Source organism: Leptodactylus fuscus, chromosome 1, assembly GCF_031893055.1.
Source record: "Leptodactylus fuscus isolate aLepFus1 chromosome 1, aLepFus1.hap2, whole genome shotgun sequence".
Lineage (NCBI taxonomy): Eukaryota > Metazoa > Chordata > Amphibia > Anura > Leptodactylidae > Leptodactylus > Leptodactylus fuscus.
Genome location: NC_134265.1, coordinates 91,120,366 through 91,146,069, shown reverse-complemented (window position 1 = coordinate 91,146,069; position 25,704 = coordinate 91,120,366). Strand labels below are relative to the sequence as shown.

At 43.6% G+C, this 25,704-nt stretch overlaps 1 protein-coding gene across 1 annotated transcript in view; it reads right to left on the bottom strand.

The window, feature by feature from the left end:
- Positions 1-11,692: 11,692 nt before the first annotated feature.
- Positions 11,693-25,704, bottom strand: part of TMEM116 (transmembrane protein 116) — a 35,802-nt gene continuing 21,790 nt past the window's right edge. Inside the window, exons 5-11 of the mRNA XM_075273764.1 lie at positions 24,514-24,606; positions 22,009-22,058; positions 17,908-17,985; positions 15,031-15,166; positions 14,281-14,422; positions 13,999-14,066; positions 11,693-12,518 (exon numbers count right to left, since the gene is read on the bottom strand). Coding sequence (XP_075129865.1) covers positions 12,321-12,518; positions 13,999-14,066; positions 14,281-14,422; positions 15,031-15,166; positions 17,908-17,985; positions 22,009-22,058; positions 24,514-24,606 — 765 coding nt within the window. The 3' untranslated portion in view covers positions 11,693-12,320. The remainder of the gene's footprint in view (positions 12,519-13,998; positions 14,067-14,280; positions 14,423-15,030; positions 15,167-17,907; positions 17,986-22,008; positions 22,059-24,513; positions 24,607-25,704) is intronic.

The window sequence follows — 25,704 nt, the reverse complement described above, 5'->3', positions numbered from 1 at the left end:
CCGCCAATCCAGACTACAGACCCGGCATCCACTGTACTAGAGAGGCGGATGCCGGGGAGGGATAGACGCTGGCACAGGTGTCGGGGCCTGAGACATCACTACACTCCTCTGCCCTGCATGAAGCCAGCGGCGGGGGGACGGAGGAGTGGAATAGCATCACTCCTCCCGCTGCTGGCTTCATGCAGGGCAGAGGAGCGCAGCGATGTCTCAGGCCCCGGCGTCTATCCCTTGCTGGCATCCGCCTCTCTAGTACAGCGGATGCCAGGCGCCACATTCGGACTATAAGACGCACCCTTCTTTTCCCCAAAAATTTTTGGGGAAAAAAGTGCGTCTTATAGTCCGAAAAATACGGTAATCCCTTGAACAAAGGAACAATTACACTATGTGAGCAAAAGTATCCAGACACCCCCATAAACATATGTTTTTCACATTAGGTGCATTGTGCTGCCACCTACTGCCAGGTACTTCATATCAGCGACCTCAGTAGACATTAGACATCGTGAGAGAGCAGAATGGGGCACTCCGCGGAACTCACGGACTTCGAATGTGGTCAGGTGATTGGGTGCCACACATCACGCAGGTCAATGCCAAACAACGCCTCGCTTGGTGTAAGGAGCGTAAACATTGGACGATTGAACAGTGGAAAAACGTTGTGTGGAGTGACGAATCACAGTACACAAAGTGGTGATCCGATGGCAGGGAGTGGGTATGATGAATGCCCAGTGAACATCATCTGCCAGCGTGTGTTGTGCCAACAATAAAATTCAGAGGCGGTGGTGTTATGGTGTGGTCGTGTTTTTCATGGAGGGAGCTTGCACCCCCTGTTGTTTTGCGTGGCACTATCACAGCACCGGCCTACATTGATGTTTTAAACACCTTCTTGCTTCCCACTGTTGAAGAGCAATTCGGGGATGGCAATTCAACACAATCGAGCACCTGTTCATACTGCATAGCCTGTGGCGAAGTGGTTACATGACAATAACATCTCTGTAATGGACTGGCCTGCACAGAGTCCTGACTTGAATCCTATAGAACACCTTTGGGATGTTTTGGAACGCTGACTTCGTGCCAGGCCTCACCGACCTACATCAATATCTCTCCTCAGTGCAGCACTCCGTGAAGAATGGGCTGCCATTCCCCAAGAAACCTTCCAGCACCTGACAGAACGTATGCCTGCGAGAGTGGAAGCTGTCATCAAGGCTAAGGGTGGGCCAACACCATATTGAATTCCAGCATTACCGATGGAGGGCGCCACCAACTTGTAAGTCATTTTCAGCCAGGTGTCTACAGTCATGGCCAAAAGTTTTGAGAATAATACAAATATTAATTTTTACAAAGTCTACTGCTTCAGTTTTTCTAATGGCAATTTGCATATACTCCAGAATGTTATAAAGAGTGATCAGCTTAACAGCAATTACTTGCAAAGTCAATATTTGCCTAGAAAATGAACTTTATCCCCCAAAACACATTTCAACATCATTGCAGCCCTGCCTTAAAAGTACCAGCTAACATCGTTTCAGTGATTGCTCCATTAACACAGGTGTGGATGTTGATGAGGACAGGGCTGGAGAGCAATATGTCATGATTAAGTAAGAATGACACCACTGGACACTTTAAAACGAGGCTGGTGCTTGGCATCATTGTTTCTCTTCTGTTAACCATGGTTATCTCTAAAGAAACACGTGCAGTCATCATTGCACTGCACAAAAATGGCCTAACAGGGAAGAGTATCGCAGCTAGAAAGATTGCACCTCAGTCAACAATCTATTGCATCATCAAGAACTTCAAGGAGAGAGGTTCCATTGTTGGCAAAAAGGCTCCAGGGCACCCAAGAAAGACCAGCAAGCGCCAGGACCATCTCTTAAAAGTGTTTCAGCTGCGGGATAGGGCTACCAGCAGAGCAGAGCTTTCTGAGGAATGGCAGCAGGCAGGTGTGAGTGCATCTGCATGCACTGTGAGGCGGAGACTCTTGGAGCAAGGCCTGGTCTCAAGGAGGTCAGCAAAGAAGCCACTTCTCTCCAGAAAAAAAACATCAGGGACAGACTGATATTCTGCAAAAGGTACAGGGAGTGGACTGCTGAGGACTGGGGTAAAGTCATTTTCTCTGATGAATCCCCTTTTCGATTGTTTGGGACATCTGGAAAACAGCTTATTCGGAGAAGACGAGGTGAGCACTACCACCAGTCTTGTCTCATGCCAACTGTAAAGCATCCTGAAACCATTCATGTGTGGGGTTGCTTCTCAGCCAAGGGAATCGGCTCTCTCACAGTCTTGCCTAAAAACACAGCCATGAATAAGGAATGGTACCAGAATGTCCTCCAAGATCAACTTCTCCCAACCGTCCAAGAGCAGTTTGGCAATCAACAAGAGACGGGTGGACAAACAAAAACCTACAAATTCTGATAAAATGCAAGCATTGATTGTGCAAGAATGGACTGCTATCAGTCAGGATTTGGTCCAGAAGTTGATTGAGAGCATGCCAGGAAGAATTGCAGAGGTCCTGAAGAAGAAGGGTCAACACTGCAAATATTGACTTGCTGCATTAACTCATTCTGTCAATATAAGCTTTTGTTACTCATAATATGATTGCAATTATATTTCTGTATGTGATAAAAACATCTGACAAACACACATAAAAACCAGAGGGCAGCAGATCATGTGAAAATATAATATTTGTGTCATTCTCAAAACTTTTGGCCATGACTGTAGATACTTTTGATCACATAGCGTATGTGGGGTGAGTGTCACGGGCATGCTCATGGTGTAGCACAGCAGCTTACAATCTTATAAACTATTCACAATATCCACAAATAACAGCGTTAAAGGACAAACGGACGAGTTTATTGCTGAGCAGGTATCACGGGTGGAGGATTTATTCCAATGTCCCACAACGAGTGATTATGAAGATAATCTTGTTTCCCTTAGTCCTAACAGCGGCACAATGTGGGGTATTTCTGCCCCTGTGTGCTGGTAGGACAGGCGGATATTTAATTAGCCAATCAAATGCGTGGCAGGCCCTATAAGAGGGCACAAGAACCTCCCCTCTGCGTGTAAATACAAAAGTACCTCCATTACATTTATATACAGTTTTATACATAAGATATGATTCCCAGGGTGGGAAATCTTGTGCCGCTGTTAGGACTAAGGGAAACAAGATTATCTTCATAATCACTCGTTCCCTGTCGTCCTCAACAGCGGCACAATGTGGGGATATAGCAAGCAGGTCCCCAAGATGGGTGGGACAAACCCATGACCGAACTTAAACTGGTCTGGGCAAAGGCAGTGGAATATATTTGGTCCACAGACAAAGCACTTCTTTCTGCCCGTGAAGTGGACACTGCCCTGGTTGAATGGGCATGAAGGAAAGATGGAGCTGACAGCCCTTGGGCGGTATAGGCGACTCTAATAGTCTCGGTAACCCACCGGGATATTGTAGCTTTGGCGCCCTTGTTTTTCCCCGTGTAGCTGACCAACAGGTTTTCAGTCCACCTAAAGGGGCGAGTGCGCTGCAAGTAGATCTGCAGGCATCTAACCACATCCAGCTTGTGCCATCTTTCTTCTTCAGCAGAAGAAGGGAACGGAAAAAATACTGGAAGGGAAATCAGTTGGTTCCTGTTTACAGCAGATGGCACCTTGGGACGAAACCCAGGGAGGAACCTAAGCTGTACATGGTCAGAGAAAAAGGTGGTATATGGCTCCTCAGCGGACAAAGCTTGTAGTTCACTAACGCGTTTGGCAGGTGTGACTGCCAATAGCAGCGCCATTTTGCCGGTTAGCGACTTGAGGGAGACCTCTTCCAGAGGTTCAAATGGCTGGCCACATAGGGCGTTCAGGACCGGAATAAGGTCCCATTGGTGGACAGGGGTGTTTACCACCGGTCTCAGCCTAGTTGCCCCTTTAATAAAGGTGCTCACTAAAGGATCCTGAGACAAACGCCTCCCCAGATAGGCGGACAGGGCCGCTACGTGTACCTTGAGTGTGGCCGCAGCAAGACCTCTGTCTAGTCCGTCTTGAAGGAAGTCCAGGATCGCCTCCGTAGGGGGATCGGTGGAGTCCACTTGATGCTGCAGACACCAGGCATTAAAGATGTTACCTATTCGACGGTAGTTCCTGTTAGTCGAATCTGCTCTGGCGCTGGATAGGGTCTTCAAGACGGCTTGTGACAGTCCTCTATTTCTCAATAGGGACTGGTCAACCTCCAGGCTGTCAGGTTGAGTCTCCTCAGATCCTGGCATCTCAGCTCTCCTTGGGTTACCAGGTCTGGGAGTGGGGGAAGCCTCCAATATATGCCCTGACTCATTTGTATGAGCTGAGCAAACCAAGCCCTTTTTGGCCAGAACGGGATTATGGCTATTCCCGAGGCTTGGTCCTGTCTTATTTTTATCAATACCTTCGGTATGATTGGAATTGGAGGGAATATGTAAAACAGCCTGAACCTCCATGGGATGGACAGGGCATCCACCGCCAAGGGATTGTCCTCCTGGTACAGAGAGCAGAAGGTCCCCACCTTGGCGTTGAGTCGGGTAGCCATAAGATCGACCTCCGGGAGACCCCATCTCTGGACGATCTGTTGAAATACGTCTGGATTGAGAGACCATTCTCCTGATACGGTAATACCCTGACTCAGCTGATCCGCTACTATGTTCAGGGAGCCCTTTATGTGAACAGCGGATAACTGGACCAGATTCTTCTCCGCCTAGGCATATATGAGATTCGTCTCTCTCAGCAAGGTTGGTGACCTGGTGCCCCCTTGTTTGTTTATATAGACTACCACCGTCATATTGTCTGACCGGTTTTTGACAGACTTGCCTTTCAATTCTGGGGCAAAGTGTACTAGGGCCAGGTACACTGCTCTGAGTTCCTTGAGATTGGATGACCCCAGCTCCGGACATCTCCATCGTCCTTGTACAGTTTTGTCTTGACAATGGGCTCCCCATCCCCACTGGGATGCATCTGTTGTCAACAGGGTCCACACTGTCGGGACCGTGGACCTTCCGTCTTTCAGGTGTATCCACCATCTGAGGGAAAGACGGGTAGCGGGAGAAAGGCAGATCTTCTTGTGCAATCCCCATGGAGACCTGTTCCAGGTTCTCAACACTTCCATCTGCAGGGGACGCAAATGCCATAAAGCCCAAGGCACCGCCCTGGCCGAGGATGACATCAGGCCCAGGACTCTCATGGCGGTCCGGATGGTTACCTGCCGAGTGCGCAATAGGAATCGTGCACTGGCTTGGATTCTTTCCTTCCTTGGACTGGAGAGGAAGATCTGCATCGCTTCTGAATCCACTATAAATCCGAGGAATTTTCTTCAGGTGGATGGAACGATTTCGGACTTCTCCCAATTGATAATCCTAACTCCTGTAGGAAGTTGATGGCAAGGTTGAGCTGCTGGAGGAGAGCAGCAGGAGACTGAGCTTTCAGTAGCCAGTCGTCTAGATAAGGGACGATGAAAAGACCCTGAAGTCTGAGGGCCGCGGCGACCGGAGAAATCACCTTGGTGAATACCAGTGGGGCGGATGTGATGCCGAATGGCAGAGCTGTGAATTGATAGTGCTCCCTGTGGCCGGCCATAGCGACAGCAATCCTGAGGAACTTCCTGTGGAAATGAGCAATGGGGACATGTAGATAGGCGTCCTTCAAATCGAGGGTAACCATCACCTCTCCTGGCTGAAGAAACACAGCCACGGAATCCACGGTTTCCATTCGAAATGACCTCTTCCTGATAAACCGATTGAGGTACCTCAGATCTATTATCATCCTCCAGCCCCCGGTGCACACGCCCTGAGGGGATTTGAACTCTCCACCCCGTGGTCGCAAGGCCGCAGCTCTAACCACTGAGCCACGGAACCGCCGCTCAACTTGGGGACCAGAAAGACGGGGGAGTAGACTCCCAGACCGAGGTCTGAGGCTGGTACCTTCTCCAGGGCGCCCTTGGTAACATATTCGGCAACCAAGGCTTCTAGACTGGCCTGCTGAGAAGGTGGAAGAGTTTGGGTGGAAACGAACCGATCTGGAGGTGGAAGATGAAAGTCGATGTGATACCCGTGTTGTATGATCTTCAACACCCATGGGTCTTGGATATGGGTGAACCATGCTCTGGAAAAGGAGGAAAGACGTCCTCCCACAGGAAGGGGGGCCACAGGAAGCTGCCCCACGTCAAAACTCAGGCTTCCTCTTGGTGTCCTCCTTGGAAGCGCCACGACCAGCTCCCCTAGGGCGATATCTAAAACGCCGTTGTTGGGAAGGGCGTCTATAATTAGAGGAAGAACCTCTGCCTCTAGAGGGAGCACGTCTGCCCCTGGATGCTTGAGGTAGGGACCTTCCCCTACCTTCAGCTAATCCCTCCATAATGGCGTCTAAGCTTTGGCCAGACACCCTTCCCGGCTCAAAGGGGAGAGCACAGAGTGCTGCTTTAGACGCAAAATCTGCCCGCCAAGGCTTTAGCCAAAGGGGTCTACGGGCCGCAGTAGACAACGCCATAGATTTGGCGGAGATTTTTAATTGATGGCAGGAGGATTCCGCCAAATAATCTGCAGCCCTATGAACTCTTTTCATAGAGGCCAGAATCTCATCTCTGTCTACGCCCAAGTCTATATCCCGCTCCAAGGCGGCTAAGCGGTTGCGCAAAAAGTCACCAACCATAGAGGAGGCTATGGCCACAGAGGCTTGCGCGGAGGAAGCTGAGTAGACCTTCTTCAGAACGGAGTCCGCCCTACGATCCAGAGGGTCCTGAAGATTTGAACCATCTTCCAAGGGCACCAGGGTTCTGCGGGACAGCTTTGCTACGGCCAAATCCACCTTCGGGGGAGGCCCCCAGGAATCCCACTGGGTAGTGTTAACAGGAAACAAACTCTTGAAGATCCTGGAAAGCGAATGTCCTTTCTCTGGCTGTTTCCACTGCTGCGCCATAAGGTCGGTCAGCGTGGCGTCCGCATGGAAGGCAATATGTCCCCCAGAGGCAGACGTGGAGGCTTCCCCGTCAACATCTCGGCCCACTGTAGACCGGATGGACTTCAGCAGCCTGCCCGTTTGTTCATAATGGAACGCAGTTCTGCTGGAATAACTGAGTCGTCCTCGGAGGAATCATCCTCTGCCACCCGCAGGTGTTACAAGGGGGGGGGGGGGAGACGAGGAACGGTGCTCAGAGCATGGTCTCCTGGTGAGCTGAGACAAGGTGCAATGGATCCCTTTGAGGGAATCATCCTGCAAAACAAAAAGGAGAGTACAAGCAAGGGAAAAACTATTTACCCAAGCGATGCCCAAACTCACCATCTCCTTGACCCATGCCATCATATCTCTGGGAGAGGGCTCCACAGGTGGAGGACCTCTGCACCCGCGACAACGGGCCCACTCATAGCCTGAAAATAGGCAAGTTATAGGACCAGTAGTACCCCGCAGGGCACAACCTTTCAAGCCGCTACCTACCATCAGGGAGCGGTGTGTCGCAATCGAAGCAGGAAAGATGTTTCCTCTTGGAAGAGGTTTTCCTCCTACCATCCCCAGGAGGGGTAGTAGAGGATGACATATCCTACAGAGAGAGATAATAGACCATGCAACACTGTCACCATGACATCGTACCAGCTTTTAAAAAAAGGGTAAATCTTACCAGGTCCTGTAGACCGGACAGCGAGGTGACGGATCCCAATAAAGTTTGCAAACTGGAAAAGAGTTCAAGATCAATGAACACCACAATCGCACGCCTTCAGCAGATACTGCAGGAAGGTCTCTGACACCAAGCCAGCCAGCCTCTTAATTCTGGCCGTCTGGAAGTGGGCGGAGCCACAATCAAAGCAGGTGAGGCAACCTGCCCAGACAACTACTCCTGTAATCAGGGGTCTGCAAAGATATACATTCCCCCCCACCAAGAGGCCCTTAACACGGGCACTTACCTCCACATCTCCCCGTCTTTTCCGGCCTTTAATAAGGCCTGAATCTTCCCTGAGTGAGCGGCCGCCAGCGCCAGGCCGTTGCCATGGCGCTATGATACTTCCGGCGAAACCAGAAGTGCGCGCTTACAGCGGCCGGCGGGGAACAGGATACACAACAGTGTGGTTCCACCCGCCGGCAGTCCGCGCGGCCACCAGAGGCGGCATGCGGAGTCCCCGGACTCTCACCAAAATGTCAGGTAAGTCACAAGGAGCAGGGGAAGCGGAGGAGAGGGGGGGCAGGGGGGATAGAGGGGGGTAGCCACACATGGCTAACAAGCACCTTCTCCCCGCAGGGCACAGAAGGTGACAAGAAGAAAACAACCGCTCAGGAGGTGAGTGATCCTGCTGAGCTTCTCTAAGAGGACACAAGTCCTCCCACCTGTCCTCTGTCCACACAGGACAGAAAAAAACACGCAGAGGGGAGGTTCTTGTGCCCTCTTATAGGGCCTGCCACGCATTTGATTGGCTAATTAAATATCCGCCTGTCCTACCAGCACACAGGGGCAGAAATACCCCACATTGTGCCGCTGTTGAGGACGACAGGGAACTGTGATGTTCCTAAAAACGTTATATTGCGGCCTGCCACAAACAGCCCTAACTATACTGACTACAGGCCTGATATCAGTCCCAGAAAGTTTGGCGTGCCAACCCGGGTCTTATTTAGATGGGTAGCCGGTCACAGTTATTGAATGAGGGGGCTTCTCTTGTCAAAAGTTCTGTACCCAAGATGGCAGTCACTTCTCTTTACAACTGGTTTGACACGGTTCCTAAGCTGTCTCAGAAAATCTCTCCTCTCTCAACAGGATCCAGTACAGACAAGTGTAGCTGCTTTCCACAATAGTTGAGTGGTCTCAGAAGAAAGATGCTCCACGTGGATAGCGACAGTTCCCTCAGTCTGCATCAGTTACAACCATCTGCCTCAAAATGGCTGCTGCTGCCTTTTCTTCAGGTCACATGTCCCAACTGTCAGTCTGCAACTCAACTATACATCATTATTCCTATACATAGTGTGGGGAATCGCTCAGGTAGATGCTTGTAGCAGTGCAGGAAACAGGGACACAGACACTGGGTTGCACACAGGTTTAGGCTTTATTCACATGTAACACGTAATGATTATGACTATGAAGTCTTCCTTCTTTCTCTTCTGTTCCTTAGCTGCTATGGACTCCTAGTATATTTTATCTTCTCAGTATATCTGTGTCTACGTCTGTAATATATTACTGTGTATTATCCTGTATCTGTATTACTATACTGCTGTAACATACTGAAATTTCCCACTGTGGGACTATTAAAGGATTATCTTATACACTGCTTTTGCAAAGCCACAGGATAAACAAAACAAATACCTTCTCGGCTGATAAACTAACTTAAAGGTAAGGAAACTTTTCCCTGACTATACAGGTCAGTCTCCCACCTTGGCAATAACAACGGGTGGCACAGTACCTGCTTTGGAGGTCCGGTCTGGATAGTTGAACTCTGTCAGTGTGGTGCTACCCTGCTAGTCTTCACACACAGACTGTTATTAGGGCCTGATTAGTCAGCTGACCTCCCTGGTGTGAGTTTTTACCAAACACCCTTTAGCTGCCTGGCTGAAATATACTTGTCTTCCCAGACCACACCCTTCACTCTCTCACATTAGTTATATCTCCCTGGTTAAAGACTAATATGACTGGTTCACCAGCTCACAAAACAACAATGACTGTGCAGGTATATAGATCTACTGTAGTGATACTGAAGCTAAAAACCAAACTGGAGACAGTGTCAAGGAAAATATTTAATATTTCTTTACAAAACACATATAAATTTTTTTTTAACGCAAATAAAATGTACTATTACTGCCTTCAGCTCTGAAAACAGCTGAATATCAGCGGTCTCACCCTAGTATGGGTATGAGTGATATCGGTTAGTGCATTCTCATAACTCTACAAAATGACTGCAGTCACAGTTTACTTTTTAAAAAGCCACACTGCAGCCTAGATCATAATGTGTACAGTGGCGTAGTGATGGAGCAGAAAGCAGGCAGGTTTTCACTGGCTGACATCTACATGACATAATCTATGAATGGACAACTCTGATGTTTCTGGAGTTTACACATTTAGACCTCATGCACATTACTGTGAAAAATGGACATGTCAGAGGCAATTTTTTTAATGTCTGTCACACATCTGTTTTTAGAACAATAGAAGTCAGTGGGTACATATACATGTCTGATTTTTAAATAGACAGTGAATGAAGTCAGTTGAGAAATAGTCCTAAATTAGTCTTTAAGTGCTACATATCTATTAGAGCAGCCATGATGCCCTCTCCGACCTTGTGGTCACATGACATCCGGGAACATTATGAGCTGCTGGGACCTAAAGGCCTTGAGGGCAGGTCAACAAAAATTTTAAATACCGTATTTTCCGGACTATAAGGCGCACATAAAATACTTCGATTTCCTCAGAAATCGAAAGTGCGCCTTATAGTCCGGTGCGCCTTATATAAGGCTTGAAGCGGCGGCACGCGAGGAGTTAAGCGGCGGCCGCCGGCAAAGTCTCCATGCCGCTTCCATACATTGCAATGGGAGCGCGCTATTCAAATAGTATTCGTTCATCTCTAACTATTTGAATAGCGCGCTCTCATTGTAATGTATGGAAGCGGCATGCAGACTTTGCCGGCGGCCGCTGCTTAAAGGGATTCTACTAGAGATGAGCGAGTACTGTTCGGATCAGCCGATCCGAACAGTACTCGCTCAACTCTAGATTCTACCATTAAAAGAACTTCTTCCCCCTAACCACGTCGGAATAGCCTTAAAAAGGCTATTCATCTCTTACCTTTCCCATAGCCAGCGCCGCCTTCTCCCTGAGCTGTGTTCGCGCCTTCCGTGTCGTCTTCTTTGGGCCTCATGGATGACGCATGAGCAGTCGGCTCTGGCTGCGAGAGCCTGTTAGAGCCGACTGCGCATGCGTCATCCATGAGGCCCAAAGAAGACAGAGACGGAGCTGCGGAAGAAGGCGGCGCTGGCTATGGTAAAAAGGTAAGAGACGAATAGTCTTTTAAGGCTATTCCGACGTGATCAAGAAGGAAGTTCTTTTAAAGGTAGAATCCCTTTAACTCCTCGTGTGCCGAGCGCTTCCATTCATTTCAATGGAAGCGTGCCATTGAAATGAATAGAAGCGGCTGGCACGCGGGGGGTTAAGCGGCCGCCGGCAAAGTCTGCCGGCCGCCTCTTTCAATCATATAAGGCGCACCGGACAGCGCTGCGCCTTGTAGTCCGGTGCGCCTTATATATGGACCTAGGCAGGACTATAAGGCACTCATGGGTAATGCGCCTTATAGTCCGGTGCGCCTTATAGTCCGCAAAATACGGTACTGCTAACACTGGCAGCTATATAGACTCATACATATTAGAGAAGAGTTGGCTAAAACCACTAAATTCTGTAGAATCAACAAACAATCAAGATGTCATCTTAAGGGTCAAGCATGTTAAATTTCATTGCTTTTTGTCCTCATGGAAGATAAGCCACTTCAGTGCTCAGCCTGGATCGCTTCTCCGGGTCTTCTGTGCAGCCCTGTGAAGAGACATTTGCCTGATCTCACGAGAACTCACGAGATTAGGCAGGAGAAGCAGCTCCGACACTGTCCACTGCTAATTGGACAGTGTCAGACTGACATAGCTTTTCTTTTTATCGTCAGAAACGCCCTTCTGACACTAAAGCCTTAATTACCATACAGGGCGCCAAAATTTACGGGGCTCACAGCTCCAAAACGAGGGGGGCTAGGGAGGTAATTCAAAGTGCACTACAGTCTATGCAGCTGCATCTATAACATGGGGCAGAAAGCTGCACAGGTTGCAAAGTGGTGAAAGGTCCTCTTTAAATAAATTATTTCCATATGCTTCTCGCAGGAGTTCCTGTTTTAACGGAATTATCTTATGTTTTTTGAAAGGTTTTCACATATACTAGACACATAGAACAATATCAAAGAGAAAATTATCTTCCTTGGATCCATCAATCATTGCCAAGTATTGGTATCAATAAATATCTCCAGTGTCACTAAAACTGACACCTGTTACTGATCTCTCATTGCACGGTATTGCAGAATAGACTGTGCATTTCCAACTGCCCATTTTTGATACATATATGATGTATAGATGATGCACCCTCATGCAGATCACAGACGATTTCCTAAATTGGCATGGTTGGGCAGGATTCATCTTATCAGATATGTAAGCACTTTCTGGCAAATCTCAGCCAAAATCTCAAGAACAGATCTGATTTTGAAGAGAAAGTAATCCTTGAGCTTACTGAGGAATTTTCAGTCTTGATCCTATTAAATACACCCATACTCCAGAGTTCCACTACGATTCCTTCCAATTTGTTCTATAGTATCCAAAGTTTTTGGTGGTCATCATCAAAATGCAGAAACAGAGCGTGGTCCTATGTAAGTGGTAGATGTCTGCATGCTGGCATAAAGATTTTTCTGAGAGCGTAGAAGAGGAGTCTGGGTATCCACATCGCGAAGGCTATTTTGTTTCACACAACGAATCATTTGCTGTGTCCATCCATATGCCAAGCTGTTGAGGAATCCTTGAGAAACCGCAGTAAATGCCTGAAATAAATAAAGAAATAAAGAAAGAAAGAAATTTTTATTGTTTATTTTAATTACACCAATACTGAAAATAAATGAACATCTGGTCTATTGTGAGAATGAGGGAAGAATAGAAAAAGCCAAATGTCTAGTCACTAAGTTCTAAGTATTTGGCTATGTTCACACAATCTCTGGGGTTGCAGTTTATATGCACTATGAGGCAGATCACAGACGATTGCCTCATGGTTTGTTGAAAGAAGCTTTATTGTTTCTTTCAACAAACCATATTTGCCCATACTCATAGATTTCTTGTGCCAATATTTTGCACGAAATGGCCATAAATGTTTCATTTTTAAGCACCTTATATATTTGCCCATTCAAACATAAATATCACAAGCATCCTGTATTGTAGAACATGTTAAGGTCATGCAAAAGAGTCAACATAATAATGAACATGCATAATAAAAACTCAGTGTTGGAACCAAGTTACAGATCTCCAGATGAAATGGTTTGGACCAGCAGGACTGGAAGTCATTAAAACTAATTTTAGAGGGTTTTTTTTCCTCTTAGTTCTTAACCACACAATATGCTAAGCATGAGGCTTGAGTCTTGATTCTCATAAAAGAACATTTCAATGAATAATGTCAGTATCACAGGCTGCCAACATGTCATTTTGCTTAGTTGAATGTTTAGCAATATGCAGTTTTTGGAAAACCACCAGAAAATGATCAAGGGACCAGAAAACATCAGGGTAAAATCTGCATAGTCACAGCGGCTTGTGTATTTAACCTTGCTGCTTCTTAAGACCAGTGGAAGTAAACTAATGGAAGGTAATTCAATTGGGGAGATTATTCTTAATTAGATTTATTTTATTCTGCTAGGATTTTTTTTTTTCCAAACAACACAAGTTTAGGAACATTTTGTTGATCTAAATTCAGATAATTAGAACCATGGTAGTTTCAATTACACTGTCTTAAAGTCACATGGGTACAAGATTGGTCATTTCTGCCTTTGTTGAGGTATAAATGTTGTGCTATTCACCAATTAATATATTATATATTATACTTTTTGAGTTTGCTGCATTCTACTAACCATACACTTCTATTTTTTTTTTTTTTTTGGTCAATGTACCCATTTGGGACCTGCTTTTTGCAAGACTAGATGTAATTTTATTAGTATCACTGCGACACATGCATTTTGTTAACTTATTTTTTTTTCGGGAGGGGTGGGTGGAAGACAATAATTTAGTTAACTTATGGAATAAGTTAACTTTATTATTCGGGCCATTACATTCATGGCAATGCCATATGTATGTGATTTTTCTTACTGCTTACAAAAATTAAAACAAAAAAAATGTAGTTACTGTGCATGTCAAGAAATCTTTAAAGCTAAGGAATTGGGGCGTAAAGTCTATTGGAAAAATATTCAATATACAATGAAATGGCTTTATTTGCAGAACCTGAGATACCCTTTTACGTTCTAGGTATTTTTATTAACTTACCTGGATATAACATAATACTTGGGAGCCTTTGGTTATACCATTTGCATAAGCAAGAGTCAGTATAATAACTGTGATAAAAAAAGGACAGATTAATAAATATGACAATAACGTTTCTCATATGTCTATTATTAACTACTGTAATGAGCAAATATGAAAGAACATGATATTACTAATAATACACAACATTTCTACAACTACTAAGTAAAATAGAACATGATATTTCACCCTAGAAAAGGAAGGACAACCATGGTGAAAGATGGAACTTGTATATTTTAGACTCACCTGGGAAGCTGCAGAAAAGAAAGATAGAAGGGAACAGAAGTAAGCTATGTCTGGTGCCTATGATGGCCGCCCAATGGTCTTGTAGTAATCTTGACTCGTTTTGAATCCTTCTGAATAATCGATAGGAGTAACCCAATGTAATCTAGAAATAGGTAACAGAAGTTAAAAAGGTATTCCCATCATAGACATTTAAGGCACAAGATCCAAGTTATGAAAAAACCATTGCTCGCTGTGCTTCATTGTTTCTGTAGCTCCTATTCACTTCTATGGGATTTAGGAAATGGAGATGTACAATGAGCTCAACTGAACGTATAATCCTGGCCACATCTGAATTCAGTCACAGCTTGAATGCCAGAAATTGCCTAAATGGTAATGGGGGCTTTCATTCTCAAGACAGGTGCACGTCTCAGAAGATAGATCTACGTCTCTGATACATTTATGGCATAGCCCATTAAGGAGAAAATAACTTATGTTGCTTGAAATCTCCCCACAAATAAGTAGTAAAATATATAAGTTTACATGAATAAACAGTCACAGTCTGAAAATGTGGATGCCCACACAAGTAATTGCAGGCTCTGATAAAGCCGTTCCTATCAGTCCATATATTGTACTGACATGGGATTATTCCGCATCATCTTATGACAACCATACGTGCTGATAACCATAAAACACATGAAAATTCTTCATACAAGTTGGCCATTGGTTTCAGAAGAGGCAATAGGAATTCAATGCTATGTTTTAAGTACTTACCAAAATACCTATTGTTGAAAGGCAAAATGTTACCATGAAGACAATGGTGCTGTATATGTGTAAGACTGTGCAGCCACCAACACTAGAAGAGACAGGGTCTATCGCAATCTGGGATCCAATATTCAGCACCAAACAGCTGTAAGAAGCAAAGAGAAACCTCAGTAATGCACATAGTGTTCTGTTTATGTAAAGACCAGCTGTTGTCACTGTTTATATGTGCACTGATATTCATTATATAGGATATATATATACATTTTTTTAGCTGGGTTCACATAAGGCAATACTCGGACCACTACCCTTAGGTTCTACGCACATGAATGGGTGCTTTGTCAGTGTCCTAGAATTTTAATAACTAGCACACTGACCTACTATTTTCTATGAACTCATACAGGCCCATGTTTTATCACAAGCATGTATAGGGGCTGGGAGCCTGGGGCAAAATGCTGGAAAGATCCTTTTCCTGATCTTTATGCAGCCTGGGTTCACTAGATAAAATGGCTAAGTCCATGGAGGACACAGATGGCACACAGATATCATTGGGTGGCTAAGAGGGTAGTGATCTATTAATATTTAGGGGTTAATATCTACTTTCTATGGTGATCTAAGGTGGTGAATTAATAGTAATATTTGTGGTTTAGTTAAATATCTAATTTCAATGGAGTTCTTGAGTAGGGTAGAGGTGAATACTGTCTGTGGTTCAGAGTGGTGATAGTATTAAAGGAGTTTTCCAGGCTTAAAAAATGATTTATCTACAGTCATGGCCAAAAGTTTTGAGAATGACACAAATCTTCTATTTTCACATGATCTGCTGCCCTCTGGTTTTTATGTGTGTTTGTCAGATGTTTTTATCACATACAGAAATATAATTGCAATCATATTATGAGTAACAAAAGCTTATATTGGCAGTTAGAATGAGTTAATGCAGCAAGTTAATATTTGCAGTGTTGACCCTTCTTCTTCAGGACCTCTACCTCTGTAATTCTCCCTGGCATGCTCTCAATCAACTTCTGGACCAAATCCTGACTGATAGCAGTCCATTCTTACACAATCAATGCTTGCATTTTGTCAGAATTTGTAGGTTTTTGTTTGTCCACCCGTCTCTTGATTGACCACAAGTTCTCAATGGGATTAAGATCTGGGGAGTTTCCAGGCCATGGACCCAAAATCTCTATGTTTTGTTCCCTGAGCCATTTAGTTATCACCTTTGCTTTATGGCAAGGTGCTCCATCATGCTGGAAAAGGCATTGTTGAACGCCAAACTGCTCTTGGACGGTTGGGAGAAGTTGATCTTGGAGGACATTCTGGTACCATTCTTTATTCATGGCTGGGTTTTTAGGCAAGACTGTGAGAGAGCCGATTCCCTTGGCTGAGAAGCAACCCCACACATGAATGGTTTCAGGATGCTTTACAGTTGGCATGAGACAAGACTGGTGGTAGCGCTCACCTCGTCTTCTCCGAATAGGCTGTTTTCCAGATGTCCCAAACAATCGAAAAGGGGATTCATCAGAGAAAATGACTTTACCCCAGTCCTCAGCAGTCCACTCCCTGTACCTTTTGCAGAATATCAGTCTGTCCCTGATGTTTTTTCTGGAGAGAAGTGGCTTCTTTGCTGCCCTCCTTGAGACCAGGCCTTGCTCCAAGAGTCTCCGCCTCACAGTGCGTGCAGATGCACTCACACCTGCCTGCTGCCATTCCTCAGCAAGCTCTGCACTGCTGGTAGCCCGATCCTGCAGCTGAAACACTTTTAAGAGACTGTCCTGGCGCTTACTGGTCTTTCTTGAGCGCCCTGGAGCCTTTTTGCCAACAATGGAACCTCTCTCCTTGAAGTTCTTGATGATGCGATAGATTGTTGACTGAGATGCAATCTTTCTAGCTGCGATACTCTTCCCTGTTAGGCCATTTTTGTGCAGTGCAATGATGACTGCACGTGTTTCTTTAGAGATAACCGTGGTTAACAGAAGAGAAACAATGATGCCAAGCACCAGCCTCCTTTTAAAGTGTCCAGTGGTGTCATTCTTACTTAATCATGACAGATTGATCTCCAGCCCTGTCCTCATCAACACCCACACCTGTTTTAATGGAGCAATCACTGAAACGATGTTAGCTGGTCCTTTTAAGGCAGGGCTGCAATGATGTTGAAATGTGTTTTGGGGGATAAAGTTCATTTTCTAGGCAAATATTGACTTTGCTGTAATTGCTGTTAAGCTGATCACTCTTTATAACATTCTGGAGTGTATGCAAATTGCCATTAGAACAACTGAAGCAGTAGACTTTGTAAAAATTAATATTTGTATCATTCTCAAAACTTTTGGCCATGACTGTATACTAAAGATGTGTCACTAATATCAAATTTGTGAGGAAGTCTGTCACCCTGCACACCCCCGATTAGTTCCTAGCACCTGATACATAGTATGGGACAGGAAGCAAACAGCTCTGTTCTCTATATACAGGCTGAACTGAGTCAATGCAGCTTAGCTCCTATACACACACCAGAGCTATTTTAAAGTATAAATATAATAGGTCAAAATATGTTGGTTAATTTCATATCTTTCCATAGGTCAGAGCCCTGTTCTATTACTCCAAATCCCTGGCTCCCCATAATGTAAAAGTGAAATAACATTTCGGTTGGCTGCATTTACAGCAGATTTCTAGAGCACCCAATATACAGAATAATAAGTGTTTAAGCTATATGTAAGGATGGTCAGCTCTAGAAGCAGCATGATATTAAATCTGTAGTATTCATGACAATAAGAATTAACCAAATGCATACTGACAGGTTTATAGATTTTGCGTAGATTGTCTCACTCTAATATTACAAATTTTTTAGTGCCAAGACAATGACGCTCTGTTATATTACTGTCAATACCATGTTTTTACCTGTAGCTATTGTTCCTGTAGCATTTTTCAATATTTCCGTAAGATAACACAGGTGAGATGAATAAAACCGGAACCACACTAAAAGACAATAATAGCATTAGAATCCAAATTGACTTTCTTACATAGAATGCAATTTTGGGTTATAATTTCTTTACCTCCATTTGTTAACAAATTTCTTAGACAAGGTTTGGACAATGCACCACTAATGCTTTATTAAACACGTCTGATGGTAGTATTACAAAATGTCTTTTTTTTTTTTTGCTTAAGTAACCAATAATCTAAAAGTTGAGAAGATTGTTATCGGAAGATGAGATTAAAGAGGTTGTGGCGCTATGGACACTCATCACGAAAGTCCCTCTAAGGCAGGGCTCTCAAACTCAATTTACCCGGGGGCCGCTGGAGGTAGAGTCTGGCTGAGGCTCGGCCACATCAGGTTTTCCCAAAAAATTTTTTTCTAAAAGACGCCATATTCTGACAGCCGTAACTTTTTTATACTTCCGTGTACAGGGATGCATAGAGAGTCTTTTTTTTGCGGGTTGGGTTGTACTTTTTCAGTTATACCATTTTGGGGAATTGCTATTGCTTTGATAATTTTTGATTCAAATTTTTATCAGAGGAAAAACAGTGAAAAAATGGCAGTTTGGCACTTTTGACTTTTTTTTTCCCACTACGGTGTTTACCGTACAGGAAAAATATTTTTATAGATTTGTAGAGCGGGCTTTTTCGGACACGGTGATACCTAACCTGTATGTCTTTCACAGTATTCAACTACTTTTATATGTGTTCTAGGGAAAGGGGAGTGATTTGAATTTTTAAAACTTTTTAATTTTTTAAATATTATATTTATATATTTATTTATATTTTTAACTTCTTTAAATTTCTTTTTGCATTTATTAGGCCCCCTATGGGTCTTGAACCCCAGGGGTTTTGATCACTAATGCAATGCATTACAATGCTAATGCATTGCAATACATCGCAAAAAATTGTCATTTCTTTTGCAGAAAAGAAAGAAAATCACTGAAGACCGGCCAGGGAACCTTTACAAGGCTCCCGGCTGTCATGCCAACGTGATGTCGGCCCTAGAGCATGCTCCAGGTGCCGGCGATCACCGACAAAATGGCCTAGGTGCCTGAGGGGTTAATGCCTCCGATCGGTGTGGGCACCGACCGGAAGCATTAGCGCTGGGTGTCTACTGTGACAGTAGACACCCGGCAGCTATGGCGGCCGCCTGACTCCTGGGTGGCTGCTGGGGGCCGCAAACTATCGTCCCGAGGGCCACAGTTGGCCCGCAGGCCACGAGTTTGAGATCCCTGCTCTAAGGCCTCCTTGTGAATGGAGCACAGTGCACTTTTGTGTGGCTGCCAGGACTGTGATGTGCCAGTCATATAAGTGAACAAGTGCTCCATTCACAAAGAGAGCTTAGGGGAACTTTCTGACCCCTGCCCTCCTGATCAATGGAGGATCTGGCAATCAGGCCCTCAGCGATCAAACATTTATACTGTGGACAACCCCTTTAAGTCGCTCCAACTTAAACTGGTCATACACTTTAGATTAATGTAAATCAAACCCTCTGACTTTGGCATGACTGGCTGACCACAAATCCTATATGTTAGTAAGCAGTAAGTATTTAATTTTGCCTTAACCTCTAGCACAGAAAAAATATGTATTAGAGCTCAATCACATGACAAGACTATGTGTTGGCCATTAAAAAGTACATTTTTCGAGGTTAATTAGATTTCACTGATCCTTCATACACTTGACTGTATTGAGGGGTCTATTGAGGAATAGCACGTTCTATTATGTAATGGATCGGTTACATAAACCATAAAAGAAAAAATAGCCATTAAAAAAAACTGACTAGCACATGGCTATGAAACCCTGTCATGTGAATAGACACTAACAAAGTAGTCATGTAAAGCAGGACAGAAGAGGCCCTTAAGAGCAAGAGATGCTCTTTGTAACTGCTCTCCATCCAGGCCAATAGTAGAGCCTCCTCTATTAACATAAATTTCCCTTAAGGGGTAGAAGACAATTTCAGATGAGCAGACCTCACAAGATTTGTTTGATGAATACTCGTGAGATTCGGATCTTCAGTTCATTTTGAGGCGAATTTGTTCACCACAAACAAATGGTATTATTATAATCCAGGGTCTCCGCAGCATCCAGTGGTCTCTTGGCGTCGACTTGGAGCCTCTAGCTGACATCACACTAACTATTGTGGCCTGTGATTGGGTCTCAGAGGGCACATGTGACTTCATAACACTGGGTCAAAGCCTTATGATTTCGATGCACTCCAAATGACCACTGAGTGCCAATCACCGGCATGAATGGTGTCCCTGGGTCATGTGACATTAGGCAGAGGTCTTAAAGGGATTCTATCACTAAAATACCCTTATTAAACTAAATACACGTAAGAATAGCTTTAAGAAAGGCTATTCTTCTCTTACCTTTATTATTCTGATCCGCGCTGCCGTTCCTTAGAAATATCTTCTTTCTTCCTTATGCAAATTAGTTTTCTTGCAACTCTGGGGGCGTTCCCCTGCATTCAAACAGCAATGGAGGCGCCCCCAGTGCTGCTTGAAAACTCTATAGTGACAGCCTCTGTTTTCTTCTCCGCCTCCCACCTCTTCTCTCGCGATACATATTCTTTTTTGAAGAAGAGAAGAGTAGCACAAGAGAAGAGGTGGGAGGCGGAGAAGAAGACAGAGGCCATCACTGGACGACCCCAGTGCTGTCTGAGTACTGGGGAAGGCCTCCAGTGCTGCGAGAAAACTCATTTACATAAGGAAGAAGGAAGATATTTCTAAGGAACAGTAGCACGGATCAAAACAATAAAGGTAAGAGAAGAATAGCTTTTCTTAAGGCTATTCTTACTTGTATTTAGTTTAAAAACGGTATTCTAGTGATAGAACCCCTTTAAGAGGATGCCTAGCGGCCTCAGGATGCCCTGGAGACATGAGGCAAGGTGAATATAACTGTTGGTTACTTTTACTCACCTCTCCTGAGCCACCACTTGTTATACTCTTTTTTTTTTTTTTATGTAGATTGTGAGCCCCACATAGAGCTCACAATGTACATTTTTCCCTATCAGTATGTCTTTTTTTGGAATATGGGATGGAAATCCATGCAAACATGGGAAGAACATACAAACTCCTTGCAGATGGTTTTTTGCCCATGGCGGGATTTGAACACCAGGCCTCCAGCGCTGCAAGGCTGCAGTGCTAGCCACTGAGCCACCGTGTGGCCCCCTCCACTTGTTATACTCTGTGTTCTGAGGAGACACCACAGTATAATAATGTTTCGCCAGTGACGAATCTCAAAAGTTTTGGGGTTGGGTCTAATCTGGTTTGTTCACCCTTAAAGAAAAGAAGTTTTCTAAACTGGGCAACATTTTTAAACAGGAGAGAAAGAGTTTCTTCTTGTAGGATCTTATAGTGAAATGTGGGTCAAAACTAGCAAGACTCAAAAGGAAGTTATAAAACAAAGCTAAAGTAAGATTTGTCATATTTGGCATGTAGACTCATTTACAGTACTTAGGACTTTATGTCACCGGGTTAATAATAAACACTTATGATCTGTTCAAAGTTAAAGGTGTTTTTCCGAGACTGATAGGATACTGATACGATAGGTCATTAATATTAGATTGATATGATGGGGGTTCTGCAATGTGCCTGGGCTTAGTGTAGAGATAATCAGGTAATGCTCGTGGCACAGTTTGCCCGTTTTCTTCCAGTTAGAAAGCAACATGGAGGCACATTCACTTACAGCATGTGGAATCCACTTCCAATGATCAGCTGTTTAATAAGACATCAGCACTTCGGTCAGTGCCACTTATCTCTTCTGAAGCCAATGACATAGTGATGCCATGCTGCAGCTCAGTCCCATGCAAATGAATGGGACAGAGTTGCAATACCAATCACAGCAAATATAAAATGCACAGCCAACCAATGGATATAAACAGGATAGTTCTATAAGATATCTTAGAGCAATACATTTGCCTTGATATAATTTACATAATTCATTAATTATTAGTATATACGGATATAGATTATGATAATGATCAAATCATCATCAATAATAGTAGAGCAATATTTTTTTTACCTGCATAGAACTGTTGCTATTCTTCCAATGCATACTTCTCTGTCTGAGATCTAAAAGGAGGAGTAACAATATGTTATAAAGCTGACTTGCACAGAACATACCATATATTCCTGAACTTGACCTCCACACTTCTATAAATAAGGAAATGACTACATGATAAACCTAGGTCTGTTTGTTTTCAGTAAGTTTTGGTTATATTTTCTGTGAACAAAGGCGAGAATTATTCTAAAACACAACCTGACCTGTGCCTGTAATTTCACATAAAGCTAACATGGAGCATGTACACGTCAACACTTAACACGGGCAAATACTTGCAAGGCATGTGTCAGATCAAAAGGGCAGACAAACAAATACACAATGAGTTATGAGTCGAAAGTTCATTTACTTATATTTATGTATAACTCCTTTTCCCTTTTCTGTATCATCATGTACATGTACGTCACATGGAGGGTCCCTTCCCCACAACTACACGTTCATGTATGTTATGGGGATCACGTGGGGCACAGAAGTGCCCATGCAATCACTTGCTGGAGAACCACTGTAATTGATAGCTGCCCTCCAACATAATATTCAGGATCACAACCAAAGGAAACTCTGAACTTGACTAACCTTTGTGCACTGTGATCAATGCAGATTGTACTGCTGACAATGGGAGAGGAATTTATTTTAAATAATTAATTTTAATTCTAATTTTACACTTTTTAGCCTTCCCCACTATACAGGAGCTCTGATTCACTAATATTATAGTATACTAATAGCTGGTATTCCAAGTCATTCTTGCCAGCCATGCCTATACCAAACAAACTCTTTGCTAAACCATTGGCACCCTGTTATTGCATTTCAGGGAGCTGATATGCTAACAGATGAAGACCAGCCTAGCTCTTTAGATGCAGTAGTTGCTGTAGAAAACAGCATCTAGGAGATCAAACACCCAGAATTGCAGTTACCTACAGTCTTAGTTTTCGCAGTCAGCACTAGCTGCTCATGGCACAGGAACAGCTCTTATGTCCCTAACATCCCTTGGGTGTACCATTACATCCATAATATATGTCACTGAGGGGTAATTACTCAATAAATATGCAGTCACTGAAGGAGTAATAAAATTAAAACATAGCTTTTAATAGTGATGTATAAAAAAGATTCTAAAATCATCCACCAATACACTAACTAATGGTGCTCAGGGATAGAAAGATTAGAGGTATGCCCATACATTATAGGACACACTTTAAGATACATGCCTCCACTAGCCCTGAGTCACCACTAACTACCCCAAAATGAAAGCAGGGGTTAAGTTTGCATGGTCAGTGGCTAAAGTGTTCACCCTGACCTATTTACAAATACGGCTGGGCTATTCCTAGCATCCTAGCCAGAAAAATGTTTAGCAGTAAAATTGATATCCTGCTCTCAGCATATTCCCCTCAACGCGTTTCATTAGCCCTATTACGGGTCAAATCATCAGGAGGGAGTGAAGTACTCGATAGTACTAATCGTAGTGCGGTAAGAACCGCAGTTCCCCCGTCCCGTATGGTAGGACGGAGTACTGGAGTATGCATACATATTTGGGCATACTCCAGTACTCCGTCCTACCATACGGGACGGGGGAACTGCGGTTCTTACCGCACTACGATTAGTACTATCGAGTACTTCACTCCCTCCTGATGATTTGACCCGTAATAGGGCTAATGAAACGCGTTGAGGGGAATATGCTGAGAGCAGGATATCAATTTTACTGCTAAACATTTTTCTGGCTAGGATGCTAGGAATAGCCCAGCCGTATTTGTAAATAGGTCAGGGTGAACACTTTAGCCACTGACCATGCAAACTTAACCCCTGCTTTCATTTTGGGGTAGTTAGTGGTGACTCAGGGCTAGTGGAGGCATGTATCTTAAAGTGTGTCCTATAATGTATGGGCATACCTCTAATCTTTCTATCCCTGAGCACCATTAGTTAGTGTATTGGTGGATGATTTTAGAATCTTTTTTATACATCACTATTAAAAGCTATGTTTTAATTTTATTACTCCTTCAGTGACTGCATTACATCCATAAGCTTAACTTCAAGCTTCTGGGCCCCACTTTAGAATCTGCAATGGGGCCCCCATTCACCATGTGCTATCCATAATACTGATATCTTCTTATATTTTAGAGACCTTTGAGCCCCCTTAGGCTCCAGGGGCAATAGCTGCATCTGCACCCCCTATAGCTACACCCCTGATTACATCCTACATCAGTCAGAAGATCACATGTAGGTTTAAAAGGTTCAAAAGGTTCTCCACCTAAATGTTTAATACTAAATATGGTTAATGAGGCAGAAAGAGACAAAAAAGGTTATACTATGTCATATTCTTTTACTGCCCCAGCTAATAGGAAGCCATTAAATAATAATAATTGGGTTGGGAGTGCCAGTATCTTCAGATCTTCAGATTCTAATAATAAAACAACCTATCACATAAATCTCCAATACAACATATAAACATGTACAGCTTTAATATACACGCTTACTAACCTGAATTAGGTTATTGCTTATTCTTCTTCTGAAATGACTGAAGGTCTGCCATACATAGTTCATTGTGTATAAAAATGTTGCAAGATAGAAAATCTGTAAAGCAGAACAATAAATGTTAGAAGAATCTGCCTACTACAACAAATGCACAAAATTATAATGAGCTACACATAAAATAATTACAGCTGGTCATAAGGTACCTAATCATTTCCATGAGTGCCCTGATCAACTAACGCTTGCAAAAACCTATGCACATGATAAGGGGCTTTATGAGCATAATCTAAGAAAGGATGTTCCTATAACAGCAGCAGGATATGTAATTTTCCACTTTCTTAAAAAAAAAAATCATCTATTTCATTCCTGAGGCACTTGACAAAATGTACAAACCACTCAATATGCTTAACTGAAATATGACATTCATTCCTTTTCCAGCTCTACATTTGCACAATCCTGCAGTTCAAAGAGGGCTCAGCTATATTTAAAGGGAGTCTATCAGCAGGAAGAATCAGTATCGAATTAATGACAGTACCTTGAAGGGTGGGTCCTACATTTTCCAAAGATACCTTTCTTATTCTGTATTGCACCTCCATTTTCATGAAAATCAGGATTTTAGGGACGTTCCCTCTTCTTCATTCTAGATAACTGCCCCTAACTGCTGCCCCACTCTGCCTCCATTACTTGAGTGATATCTTCCACTTTGTCACACTTTGTCTGCAGTTAGGGGTGGTTAGCTAGAGTGGAGAATGAAGCCCTAATAGAAGAAACACCCTTAAAACCCTTTTTGACTAATTTGCATAATAATTAAATGCTGATTTTCCTGAAAATGGATCTGCAGTATATAATAAGAAAGGCATCTTTGGAAAGTATAGAATCTGCCCTACAAGGTACTGTCATTAGTTTGATACTGATTTTTTTACTGGCAGACTTGTTTTAAACTGAGGCAAAAATGTAGTTGGAAAGGTAAATGCAGTCTTTTAAGTTAGAAGTACGTTTTCTTTTATTCCATTGTATGCGATTTCCTGATCCTTATCTTGCAACTTTATTTTATATTCTAGCAATGCTCGAAAATATAAATCCATGTAAGTTAAAGGTTTTTTTCAAACAATATTTCCTGTTCAAAGAGCCAAGCCTTCTGTTTGCATGGCGTTCTTTCATGTATAGCGAGATATAGACAGACTGATAAGTACAAAATAA